Source organism: Salmo salar, chromosome 02 (assembly GCF_965601325.2).
Source record: "Salmo salar chromosome 02, fSalSal1, whole genome shotgun sequence".
Classification (NCBI taxonomy): domain Eukaryota; kingdom Metazoa; phylum Chordata; class Actinopteri; order Salmoniformes; family Salmonidae; genus Salmo; species Salmo salar.
Window position 1 is genome coordinate 76819373 of NC_138292.1, and position 13998 is coordinate 76833370.

General features: G+C 44.8%; 1 protein-coding gene across 1 annotated transcript; it reads right to left on the reverse strand.

The window, feature by feature from the left end:
• Positions 1–617: 617 nt before the first annotated feature.
• Positions 618–12394, reverse strand: LOC106592756 (nucleoredoxin-like protein 1). The gene is made up of 5 exons (XM_045709918.2): positions 10894–12394; positions 5542–5715; positions 4967–5127; positions 4018–4150; positions 618–2684 (listed from the first exon to the last, which is right to left on the reverse strand). The coding sequence occupies exons 2-5, from the start codon at positions 5704–5706 to the stop codon at positions 2463–2465; spliced, it is 681 nt and encodes a 226-aa protein (XP_045565874.1). The 5' UTR covers positions 5707–5715; positions 10894–12394; the 3' UTR covers positions 618–2462.
• Positions 12395–13998: the final 1604 nt, after the last annotated feature.

The following is a 13998-nucleotide window of genomic DNA, read 5'->3' on the forward strand; positions in this document are numbered from 1 at the left end:
CAGCTGTCTATCGTTGCCTCTGATTGAAGGTCCTATATTTAGGAGTGTGTTTGTTTTGGGGTTTGTAGGAGATTGTTTCTTGTTTAGCTGTGTGCCTGACGAGACTGTCCAGTTCGTTTTTTTTTTTTGGATACGTTGTTTGTGTTTTCCTTCTTCACTAAATAAAAAGATGAGTATACATTTTCCCGCTGCATTTTCCCACTGCATTTTGGTCTACACCCTACGACACCCGTGACATCCTCTCTCTGCCGTACTGTTACTGAGAGAACAGGAAGTAGCTACGTGACTGTGTCAGAAACACATTTGTAAAAAAAAGGAAAAGCACAACTGGCTGGGTTTGTGCAAAAGACAAAGAAGGGGAGAGAGAGGGAGATGCTGGGTTTGTGCAAAAGACAAAGAAGGGGAGAGAGAGGGAGATGCTGGGTTTGTGCAAAAGACAAAGAAGGGGAGAGAGAAAGAGAGAGAGACAGCAAGAGAGAGAAAGTGAAAGAGAGAGAGAGAGAAAAAGTGAAAGAGAGAGAGAGACCTAATAGGCTTCTCCCATATTTATTACATCATCATAACAACAACAGCGTCATCATCATCATCCAGAAGAACCAAGTCCTTTACTGACAATGTAGCGTTGATTTATGTTTTAATAAGAATATATCAACATAAATTATATACACATTACAAATGTACATAACAATCAGTTGTTAATGCTCAGTGTAAAGCATTGAGGTGACCTACAGAAGCTGTCTTCTGTTCCGGCAACGTCACGCCACAGCACTATGGACAGTAACTAGTGCCAATATTATCCAGCCATTGCTACTAGCAACATTTTATATTATACAGTCATTGCTAATTTCTAGGTAGCATCAGTTCATATTATTCAACGATTGCCAATCCATAGTTAGCGTCAATTATTAATTAAGTTCATATTAGCCACCTATTGCTAATTGTTAGTTAACATCAGTTCATATTATCCAGTCATAGCTAATTACTAGTTAGCATGAATTAGCATCAGTTCATATAATCTAGTCATTGCTAATCACTAGTTAGCATCAATTAGCATCCGTTATCATTAATCAACCATTGCCACTGAACAAATATATTTGTATTTATTTATCCGTTATTTTACCAGGTAAGTTGACTGAGAACACGTTCTCATTACAGCAACGACCTGGGGAATAGTTACAGGGGAGAGGAGGGGAATGAATGAGCCAATTGTAAACTGGGGATTATTAGGTGACCGTGATAGTTTGAGGACCAGATTGGGATTTTAGCCAGGACACCAGGGTTACCACCCCTACTCTTACGATAAGTGCCATGGGATCTTTAATGGCCTCAGAGAGTCAGGACACCCAGTTTAACGTTCCATCCGAAAGACAGCACCCTACACAGGGCAGTGTCCCCAATCACTGCCCTGGGGCATTGGGATATTTTTTTAGACCAGAGGAAAGAGTGCCTCCTACCGGCCCTCCAACACCACTTCCAGCAGCATCTGGTCTCCCATCCAGGGACTGACCAGGACCAACCCTGCTTAACTTCAGAAGCAAGCCAGCAGTGGGCTTCTCTCTCTCATATAAATGCAACATGCAATGTTTTGGTACCATGTTTCATGAGCTGCAAAAATAAAAAAAATCCCAGAAATGTTCCATATGCACAAAAATCGTATATCTCAACAACAAAAAAATGCACAAATTTGTTTATGTTCGTGTTAGTGAGTATTTCTCCTTTGCCAAGATAATCCATCCACCTGACAGGGGTGGCATATCAAGAAGCTGATTAAACAGCATGACCATTACACAGGGGCACCTTGTGCTCTCTCTCTCTCTCTACAGTGCCACAGATATCTCCAGTTTTGAGGGAGTGTGCAATTGGTGTTGCTAACCGCTAGTTAGCATCAGTTCATATTATTCAGTGATTGCTAATCGCTTGTTAGCATCAGTTCATATTATTTAGTCATTGCTAATCGTTAGTTAGCATCAGCATTAGCATGAGTGTTTTGAGGCCTAATGAAAAGCTTTATATCACTACAACCCATTATTGGCTATATCCCGAATGTCACACTACATCCCTACATAGTGCACTACTTTTGACCAGAGCTCTATGGGCCCTGATCATAAATAGTGCACTATGAAGGGAATAGGGTGCCACTTGGGACACAACAATTGTCTTGGCAGCATCAGCAATCCAGTCATTAACAGAAGCGACAATCAACCAATCAAGAGGTCTGTCTTGACAGAACCAACCAGTCATTGGAGATAATTCACATGATTGGCCTGTGCTTAAGAGTGGAGTGGAATCCCACCTACTTTTCTCATTCTTCCTCTTCCCTTTTATATACACACGATATATACACACGCACAATATTATACACATCTCAACCCCAGGACCACCTTCCACCTCCTCTTCATCATCCTCCTTCTCTACCTCCTTCTCTTCCTCCTCCTCCACAAGCTCCTCCTCCATTCTGCTTCTCATCCTTCTTTCTCTCCTCTTTCCTCCTCCTCCTGCTCGTCCTCCTCCTCCTCTCCCTCATCCTCTCCGGCTCCACCACCCCCCCACCCCCACTGCCTCTTCCTCTTCTTCGTCTTCACCTTGTATTTGAGGCGGCGTATCGGGTCAGTGACGCTCCGCATCTTTTTGTCATCAAACTCCTCGTTCAGCATGAAGTTCCTGTCGATAAGCTCAGCTGATTCCTGTCAGACACACGTTGTTATACACACATTATATACACACCTACACACAAATAATATATAGAAACATACATACACACACACACACACACACACACACACACACACACACACACACACACACACACACACACACACACACACACACACACACACACACACACACACACACACACACATACACACACACATACATACATACATACATACATACATACATACATACATACATACATACATACATACATACATACATACATACACACAAAATAAAGGAAACACTTGAGTAAATGAGGGATACAAAGTGCTTCCTTCCGCACAACTGTTGTTCCTGACATCCCATCATGCTTAGGGTCATGTATAAAAATGTCCAGTTGCCCATTATTCTGGCTACCATGGCTAGAAGAAGAGATCTCAGTGACTTGGAAAGAGAAGTCTCAAAGGAGAATATGTGGTTTAGAAGTGTGTGTGTGTGAGCACGTGTGCGCGTGTGTAGAGTCACCAGATCTCAACCCAATTGAGTGGCACCTGAGACAGCGTTTTCCACCACCATCAACAAAACACCAAATTATGGAATTTCTCGTAGAAGAATGGTGTCACATCCCTCCAATAGAGTTCCAGACACTTGTAGAATCTGTGCCATTGAAGCTGTTCTGGCTCGTGGTGACCCAACGTCCTATTAGGACACTTTATGTTGGTGTTTCCTTTATTCTGGCAGTTACCTGTATATAAATACGTACATACACGTATACATACACAGACACACACACACGATACACACACACACACACATGATACACACGCACACACACACGACACACATGATATACACACACGATACACACACACGTTGTACACACACACACGACACACACACACACGTTCTACTCACAAACACATTATTTATACTTCATATACACTCACACAATATTATATACACACACACACAATATTATACACACACACTTTATACACACGCACACAATATTATACACACACATTGTCATACACACACAAACAATGTTGTCTACACACACACACACACACACACACACACACACACACACACACACACACACACACACAATGTTGTATACACACACAATGTTGTATACACACACACACACACGTTAAACGCCCACGTTACACAAACATACATTATACAGACACACACACACACACACACACACACACACACACACACACACACACACACACAGACACAGACACAGACACAGACACACACACACACACACACACACACACACACACACACACACACACACACACACACACACACACACACACAGAGACATTATCCATTACACACACACACCTGCCAGTTGTGGAAGCAGTCGGTTCCGAGGCTGCTTATCTCAGAGACAGCGTTGGGAGATAGAACAGAACAGTCTGGACGCAGAACCACCACCCTCGGTACGTCCTCTACCTCAAACATAGACTCCAGCTCTCTGATACACACACACACACACACACACACAGACACGTTATATACACACCCACACACAGTGTAAGATATACACATACATGCATACTCTATAGACACAGACACACACACACACACACACACAGACAGACAGACAGACAGACAGACAGACAGACAGACAGACAGACAGACAGACAGACAGACAGACAGACAGACAGACAGACAGACAGACAGACAGACAGACAGACAGACAGACAGACAGACAGACAGACAGACAGTTGACAGTTGTCATACACACACGTTATATACACACCCACACACATACACATTACATACACACAATCACTCTATACACACACGCTCACAGTGCAAGATACACACACACTCTATAGACAAACACTCCTCCCCTCCCCACCCTACCAAACCCCATCCTTCCCACCCAACCCATCCATCCATACCTGCGATAGGGGTCATTGTGGGTTAGGAACAGGCATTTCTCCTCCCCACCTAACCCCATCCATCCATACCTGTGATAGGGGTCATCGTGGGTTAGGAACAGGCATTTCTCCTCCCCACCCACCCACCCACCCACCCAACCCCATCCATCCATACCTGTGATAGGGGTCATTGTGGGTTTGGAACAGGCATTTCTCCTCCCCACCCCGAAAACCCCATCCATCCATACCTGTGATAGGGGTCATCGTGGGTTAGGAACAGGCATTTCTCCTCCCCCCACCCACCCACCCACCCAACCCCATCCATCCATACCTGTGATAGGGGTCATCGTGGGTTAGGAACAGACATTTCTCCTCCCCACCCACCCAACCCCATCCATCCATACCTGCGATAGGGGTCATCGTGGGTTAGGAACAGGCATTTCTTGGGCAGCTCTTTGAGGAGGTTCTCCAGCTGCTCCTCTGATTGGTCCAGGCTGATGAACAGAAGGACCAACTGGGCGGAGCGTTCCACGTAGAACTCATCAGTTAGACGCTTGAAGAAGTCCTAAGTGGAGGGGGTAGATGGAGGGAAGGAAAGGGGAAGGGTGTAGAGGGAGGGAGGCAAGCAAGATATGAGATGTTTATAATACCTTAATTGGCAGAGAGAGAGAGAGAGAGAGAGAGAGAGAGAGAGAGAGAGAGAGAGAGAGAGAGAGAGAGAGAGAGAGAGAGAAAAGAGAACGAGAGAGAGAAAAGAGAACGAGAGAGAGAAAAGAGAAAGAGAGAGAGAAAAGAGAACGAGAGAGAGAGAAAAGAGAATGAGAGAGAGAAAAGACGAGAGAGAGACAGAGGAAAGAGAAAGAGAGAGAGAGAGAAAAGAGAGACTATAGATTGACAAGTGAGTCAATGTGTGTGTATATATGTGTGCGTGTGTGTGTGTGTGTGCGCCTAGGAGCCTGCTAGCGGTGTGTGTGTTTACCTTAAGCGTTGGGACGAACTCCTGGCACCGTTGGCAGTCTGCGGAACCAAAGAACAGGAGCAGGATCCGGTTCTGGAGACGGAGGATGACTTCCCGTTCCGTATCGTACTCAACACGGTCTCTGTTGTTACATACTAGTGAACGACCTAGGAACAAATCTACCATGGTCTACTACTGTGGGGAGGAGAGGAGAGAGGAGAAGGAACAAGAGAGAGACAGGAGAGAGGGAGAGAAATCACGTCAGTACACCCCATTGAAGTTGCATGAGAAGTGAGGACTCAGACAAAAGTAGTGCACTAGATAGGGAATAGGTGGCCATGGGTCCTGGTTAAAAGTAGTGCACATGATAGGGAATGCCATTTGAGGACTCAGCCTCTCTCAGCTAAGATGAGCTAAGCATAAATATATGTATATATAATTTTTTTTTCTCCCAAGATGGCGTAGCAGTGCAGACGTGGTTTGTCATCCTCTCGTTTACTTTTTCTATTTTCGTCTTTTTTGTATATATTTCAATATATTTTTCAATCTCTTTTCCATTTTTAAATTCAATATACCTTCCGGTAACCCGCCTCACTGAATGTGGCACGGATCCAATATTTAGACGTTATAGCCAGAACCTCCATCAGGAGCTAGCCATCAGAAGCTAACCAGCTAATTAGCTACTAGCTATTTAGTCATTGTTAGCCATTGCTAGTGGCCTTTACCTTCTGCACAGGCACCAGTCGTTTTTTAGCCTGGATACCTACCAGCCTTGGACTGTTTTTCTCCACTACAACACCGGATTCCTGCCATAAACCCTAGACCATTATTCCTGATCATCACAGCTAGCTAGCTGCCACCGAGTGACCCAACCCCGAAGCTAGCCCTGAGTCAGGCCCACCTCCCGGCCTACTCTGTGATCACCCGGCTACTCACCTGACGCCTCCCGGACTCTACCCCCAACACGGCTAGAATCCACTACTCCACCGAATACTTGCCATAAGCTCTGGACCTTTGCATCGAATCATCGCTGCTAGCTAGCTGCTATCGAGTGGCTATAGTGGCTAATGCCCCTGCCCCGGAGCTAGCACCAGTTAGCCGCGAGCCAGGCGCATCTCCCGGATAGCAAACTAAATTACTACAACTACAATACCTCTTTCGCCATATGGCCCGGACCCTTTGTCAAGACGTAATTCCATCCACGGTGCCCTCAACCGGCCTTTGCTGGATGTTGGGGCAGACCCTTCTACTTACCCCAGCCTGCTAACTTTAAACGCTGTGTCTCCCATGTGCTAGCGTAGTAATTACTACCCCGCGGCTTCCCTGTTCCATCTATTGCTGTTCACTGTACCCTATGATCACTTGGCTACATAGCTGATGCCTGCTGGACTGTTCATTTATCACGGTATTCCACTTTGTTTATTTTTTATTTATCTGTCGGTCCCAGCACCGAACTCAGGCCCTGTGTGTAGTTAACCGACCCTCTCTGCCCATTCATCGCCATTTTACCTGTTGTTGTTGTCTTAGCTGATTAGCTGTTGTTGTCTTACCCGTTGTTGTCTTAGCTAGCTCTCCCAATCAACACCTGTGATTGCTTTATGCCTCACTTTATGTCTCTCTCAAATGTCAATATGCCTTGTATACTGTTGTTTAGGATAGTTATCATTGGTTTAGTTTACTGCGGAGCCCATAGTCCCACTCTAAATGCCCAAGATACCTCCTTTGTCCCACGTCCCACACATGCGGTGACCTCACCCAGTATAACCAGCGTGTCCAGAGATGCAACCTCTCTTATCATCACTCAGTGCTTGGGCTTACCTCCACTGTACCCGCACCCCACCATACCCCTGTCTGCACATTATGCCCTGAATCTATTCTACCACGCCCAGAAATCTGCTCCTTTTATTCTCTGTCCCCAACGCACTAGATGACCAATTTTGATAGCCTTTAGCCGTACCCTCATCCTACTCCTCTGTTCCTCGGGTGATGTAGAGGTTACCCCAGGCCCTGCATGTCCCCAGGCACTCTCATTTGTTGACTTCTGTAATAAAAAAAGCCTTGGTTTCATGCATGTTAACATCAGAAGCCTCCTCCCTAAGTTTGTTTTACTCACTGCTTTAGCACACTCCGCCAACCCTGATGTCCTTGCCGTGTCTGAATTCTGGCTTAGGAAGGCCACCAAAAATTCTGAGATTTCCATACCCAACTACAACATTTTCCATCAAGATAGAACTTCCAAAGGGGGAGGAGTTGCAATCTACTGCAGAGATAGCTTGCAAAGTTCTGTCATACTTTCCAGGTCTATGCCCAAACAGTTCGAGCTTTTAATTTTAAAATTGAATCTCTCCAGAAATAAGTCTCTCACTGTTGCCGCCTGTTATAGACCCCCCTCAGCTCCCAGCTGTGCCCTGGACACCATATGTGAATTGATTGCCTCTCATCTATCTTCAGAGTTCGATCTGTTAGGTGACCGAAACTGGGATATGCTTAACACCCCGGCAGTCCTACAATCTAAGTTAGATGCCCTCAATCTCACACAAATCATCAAGGAACCCATCAGGTACAACCCTAAATCCGTAACCATGGGCACCCTCATAGATATCATCCTGACCAACTTGCCCTCTAAATACACCTCTGCTGTTTTCAATCAGGATCTCAGCGATCACTGACTCATTGCCTGCATCCGCTATGGGTCCGCGGTCAAACGACCACCCCTCATCACTGTCAAACGCTCCCTAAAGCACTTCAGCGAGCAGGCCGTTCTAATCGACCTGGCCCGGGTATCCTGGAAGGATATTGACCTCATCCCGTCAGTCAAGGATGCCTGGTCGTTCTTTAAAAGTAATTAAATAAGCATGCCCCTTTCAAAAAATGTAGAACTAAGAACAGATATAGCCCTTGGTTCACTCCAGACCTGACTGCCCTTGACCATCACAAAAACATCCTGTGCCAGACTGCAATAGCATCGAATAGTCCCCGTGATATGCAACTGTTCAGGGAAGTCAGAAACCAATACACGCAGTCAGTCAGGAAAGCAAATGCTAGCTTTGTAAAACAGTTTTGGGACACTGTAAAGTCCATGGAGAACAAGAGCACCTCCTCCCAGCTGCCCACTGCACTGAGGCTAGGTAACACGGTCACCACCAATAAATCCATGATAATCAAAAATTTCAATAAGGATTTCTCTACGGCTGGCCATGCTTTCCTCCTGGCTACCCCAACCCCGGCCAACAGCTCCGCACCCCCCGCAGCTACTTGCCCGAGCCTCCCCAGCTTCTCCTTCACCCAAATCCAGATAGCAGATGTTCTGAAAGAGCTGCAAAACCTGGACCCGTACAAATCAGCTGGGCTAGACAATCTGGATCCTCTTTCTAAAATTATCCTCCGCCATTGTTGCAACCCCTATTGCCAGTTTCTTCAACCTCTCTTTCATATCGTCCGAGATCCCTAAAGATTGGAGAGCTGCTGCGGTCATCCCCCTCTTCAAAGGGGGTGACACTCTAGACCCAAACTGTTATAGACCTATATCTATCCTGCCCTGCCTTTTTAAAGTCTTCGAAAGCCAAGTTAACAAGCAGATCACTGACCATTTCGAATCCAACCGTACCTTCTCCGCTGTGCAATCCGGTTTCCGAGCTGGTCAGGGGTGCACCTCAGCCACGCTCAAGGTACTAAACGATATCATAACCGCCATCGATAAAAGACAGTACTGTGCAGCTGTCTTCATCGACCTGGCCAAGGCTTTCGACTCTGTCAATCATCGTATTCTTATCGGCAGACTCAGTAGCCTTGGTTTCTCAAATGACTGCCTCGCCTGGTTCACCAACTACTTCGCAGACAGAGTTCAGTGTGTCAAATCTGAGGGCCTGTTGTCCAGACCTCTGGCAGTCTCTATGGGAGTACCACAGAGTTCAATTCTCGGGCCGACTATTTTCTCTGTATATATCAACGATGTCGCTATTGCTGCGGGTGATTCCCTGATCCACCTCTACGCAGACTACACCATTCTGTATACATCTGGCCCTTCTTTGGACACTGTGTTAACTAACCTCCAAACGAGCTTCAATGCGATACAACACTCCTTCCATGGCCTCCAACTGCTCTTAAATGCTAGTAAAACCAAATGCATGCTTTTCAACCGTTCACTGCCCTCACCCGCCCGGCCGATTAGCGTCACTGCTCTGGACGGTTCTGACCTAGAATACGTGGACAACAACAAATACCTAGGTGTCTGGTTAGACTGTAAACTCTCCTTCCAGACTCATATTAAACATCTCCAATCCAAAATCAAATCTTGAATCGGCTTTCTATTTCGCAACAAAGCCTCCTTCACTCACGCCACCAAACTTACCCTAGTAAAACTGACTATCCTACCGATCCTCGACTTCGGGAATGTCATCTACAAAATAGCTTCCAATACCCTACTCAGCAAACTGGATGCAGTCTATCACAGTGCCGTCTGTTTTGTTACCAAAGCTCCTTATACCACCCACCACTGCGACCTGTATGCTCTAGTCGGCTGGCCCTCACTACATATTCGTCGCCAGACCCACTGGCTCCAGGTCATCTATAAGTCTATGCTAGGTAAAGATCCGCCTCATCTCAGCTCACTGGTCATGATAACAACACCCACCCGTAGCACGCGCTCCAGCAGGTATATCTCACTGGTCATCCCCAAAGCCAACACCTGCTTTGGCTGCATTTTCTTCCAGTTCTCTGCAGCCAGTGACTAGAACGAATTGCAAAAATCGCTGAAGCTGGAGACTTATATTTCCCTCACTAACTTTAAACATCAGTTATCTGAGCAGCTGTACATAGTCCATCTGTAAATAGCCCACCCAATCTACCTACCTCATCCCCATATTGTTTTAATTTACTTTTCTGCTCTTTTGCACACCAGTATCTCTACTTGCACATCATCATCTGCTCATCTATCACTCCAGTGTTAATCTGCTAAATGGTAATTACTTCGCTACTATGCCCTATTTATTGCCTTACCTCCTCACGCCATTTGCACACACCGTATATAGACTTTCTATTTGTTCTATTGTGTTATAGACTGTACGCTTGTTTATTCCATGTGTAACTCTGTGTTGTTGTTTGTGTCGCACTGCTTTGCTTTATCTTGGCCAGGTCGCAGTTGTAAATGAGAACATGTTCTCTACTAGCTTACCTGGTTAAATAAAGAAAAATAATAACAAAAAATAAAAATATTGTTGTGTTGCTAACTAGTTAGCCCTGTAAGCTACATTTGGTAAGCACCCATAATATATCTACCCTGGAATTATAATCTACAGAACAGGCCTCCCCATTCAAGTCAACGATGGCATAATAGGTGGACTAAAACTATCTCTAGATCGAACACATATCTACCAGATATCTCCGAGTTGACCTTCAGACTGTAGTCTGTAGTCCTCTCTGTCTCTCCGTCTGGCAGGTTGTCCAAAAAACCGTTCCTGTTATCAATTTTTCTTCATCTTCATCTTGTCTGTTCCTCTGTTGTTTCCCTCCCTCTCTCTCTCCCTCACTCTCCCTCGCTCCCTTCTTTCCGTTATTCCTTCATTCTTTATTCGTCTGCTTCTCTTCCCAGTGTTTTCCCTCCCTCTCTCGCTCTGTTTCTCTCTCTCTCTCTCTCTCTCTCTCTCTCTCTCTCTCTCTGTCCCTGTGTCTCTCTCCCTGTCGCCTCCCCTCTCCTCCCCCTAGAGTGGGAGATTAGCTGGGTCAGAAGAGTAGGGTGAGTCAGACACTGAGAATATCACCTGTGTGGGAGACAGAGAGAGATAGAAGAAAGAGAGAGAGACAGAGAGAGAGACAGAGAGAGAGAGAGACAGAGAGAGAGAGGTAAGTCAGCTAAACCCCAGCGGATCAACTACACTAATCACATTATATCAGAAGGAGAGGGGAGAAGAGAGAAAGACAGAGGAGAGAGAAAGAGAGGGTGACGGGTGGTGGTGCTGTGTCCAGACTCTCTCTCTGTGTGTGTGTGTGTGTGTATGTGTGTGTGTGTGTGTGTGTGTGTGTGTGTGTGTGTGTGTGTGTGTGTGTGTGTGTGTGTGTGTGTGTGTGTGTGTGTGTGTGTGTGTGTGTGTGTGTGTGTGTGTGTGTGTGTGTGTGTGTGTGTGAGAGAGTGTGTGTGTGTGTGTGTGTGTGTGTGTGTGTGTGTGTGTGTGTGTGTGTGTGTGTGTGTGTGTGTGTGTGTGTGTGTGTCTGCTGACTGTGGTGTTAAATGATTACTATGAAGTGTGTTGGTGTTAATCCAATAAGAAACACAGGCTGAAAATACCTGCAGACTAATCTCATAGAGAGAGAGAGAGAGAGAGAGAGAGAGAGAGAGAGTGATCCACCCTTCCCTTGGCTTGCTCTTGGTGCAGCTCATGCAAAATCTCGAAAGAAGACACCCCCTGAAGGCAACCAGATTCAACTGTGATACAACTAGATACACCATTCAACTAGATACACCATTCTGTATACATCTGGCCCTTCTTTGGACACTGTGTTAACTAACCTCCAGACGAGCTTCAATGACATACAACTCTCCTTCCGTGGCCTCCAACTGCTCTTAAATGCAAGTCAAACCAAATGCATGCTCTTCAACCGATCGCTGCCTGCACCTGTCCGCCCGACCAGCATCACTACTCTGGACGGTTCTAACTTAGAATATGTGGATAACTACAAATATCTAGGTGTTTGGTTAGACTTTAAACTCTCCTTCCAGACTCATATTAAACATCTCCAATCCAAAACGAAATCTAGAATCGGCTTCCTATTTCGCAACAAAGCCTCCTTCACTCATGCTGCCAAACATACCCTCGTAAAACTGACCATCCTACCGATCCTCGACTTCGGCGATGTCATTTATAAAATAGCCTCCAACACTCTACTCAACAAATTGGATGCAGTCTATCACAGTGCCGTCCGTTTTGTCACCAAAGTCCCATATATTACCCACCACTGCGACCTGTACACTCTCGTTGGCTGGCCCTCACTTCATACTCGTCGCCAAACCCACTGGCTCCAGGTCATCTACAAGACCCTGCTAGGTAAAGCCCCGCCTTATCTCAGCTCACTGGACACCATAGCAGCACCCACCCGTAGCATGCGCTCCAGCAGGTATATCTCACTGGTCACCCCCAAAGCCAATTCCTACTTTGGTCGCCTTTCCTTCCAGCTCTCTGCTGCCAATGACTGGAACAAACTGAAAAATCACTGAAGTTGGAGACTCATATCTCCCTCACTAGCTTTAAGCACCAGCTGTCAGAGTAGCTCATAGATCACTACACCTGTACATAGCCCATCTGTAAACAGCCCATCCAACTACCTCATCCCCATACTGTATTTATTTATTTATCTTACTCTTCACCCCAGTATCTCTACTTGCACTTTCATCTTCTGCTCATCTACCATTCCAGTTTTTAATTGCTATATTGTAATTACTTCGCCACCATGGCCTATTTATTGCCTTACGTCCCTTATCTTACCTCATTTGCACACACTGTATATAGAGTTTTCTTTTTTTCTACTGTATTATTGACTGTATGTTTGTTTATTCCATGTGTAACTCTGTGTTGTTTTATGTGTTGAACTGCTGTGCTTTATCTTGACCAGGTCGTAGTTGTAAATGAGAACTTGTTCTCAACTAGCCTACCTGGTTAAATAAAGGTGAAATAAAAAATAAAAATAAAACTGCTTGACGATTTTTGTAATACAGACTCAAAAGAGATGAACTCTTCTGTGTGGTGTGATAAGGAATTGCACATATAACATGGAATATTTGGGAGTGAACCAGGGGAATCTTCATAGATGTGGGAAGTAGGGGTCCTGAGGGTGCTGCAGCATCCCCTGAAAAATCGGAATAAAAAAATAGGAGGTATGGCTAAGCAAGCACAGTGACGTTCTTTTTAAAAAAAAATAATACGATTCATAATAATCATAAGGTTTGTAAAGCGCTTTCGTTATACAAGAATAATCTCAAAGGGCATCAATCTCAAAGTGCATTTTACATGTCAGCAGTTAATTATGTTTTCAAGACAAAGCACTTTAAAAATCTAAAAGCTTTGATTTGACTTTCTTATAAAGTTATTATAAAGCTATTATAAGCTGTTATAAAGGTTTTATAAAGGTATTATACGGGTATTACAAGCAGTTATAAAGGTATTATAAGCTATTATAAGCTATTATTAAGGTATTATACAGGTATTATACAGGTATTAAAAGCAGTTATAAAGGTATTATAAGGTATTATAAAGGTATTATACAGGTATTAAAAGCAGTTATAAAGGTATTATAAGCTATTATAAAGGTATTATAATGGTGTTTCACGTTGCTATAAAGGTGTAATAAATGTGTTATAAAGCTGTTATAAAGCTGTTATAAAGTTGGTATCTTAACTTGGTTTAACAGTGTGTTGTGTACCGACTAACGACTACCTACAATCTCACTATAAAGTTGTTATAGGGGTGTTATAAAGCTGTTATGAAG

Bases quoted from the DNA above. Each gene is read 5' to 3' on its own strand.
- LOC106592756 (XM_045709918.2), bottom strand. From the start codon at position 5,706: ATGGTAGATTTGTTCCTAGGTCGTTCACTAGTATGTAACAACAGAGAC. The intron at 5,128-5,541 runs GTAAACACACAC...CCCTCCACTTAG, and splicing joins AGTTCGTCCCAACGCTTAAG to GACTTCTTCAAGCGTCTAAC. The intron at 4,151-4,966 runs GTATGGATGGAT...TGTGTGTATCAG, and splicing joins CACGATGACCCCTATCGCAG to AGAGCTGGAGTCTATGTTTG.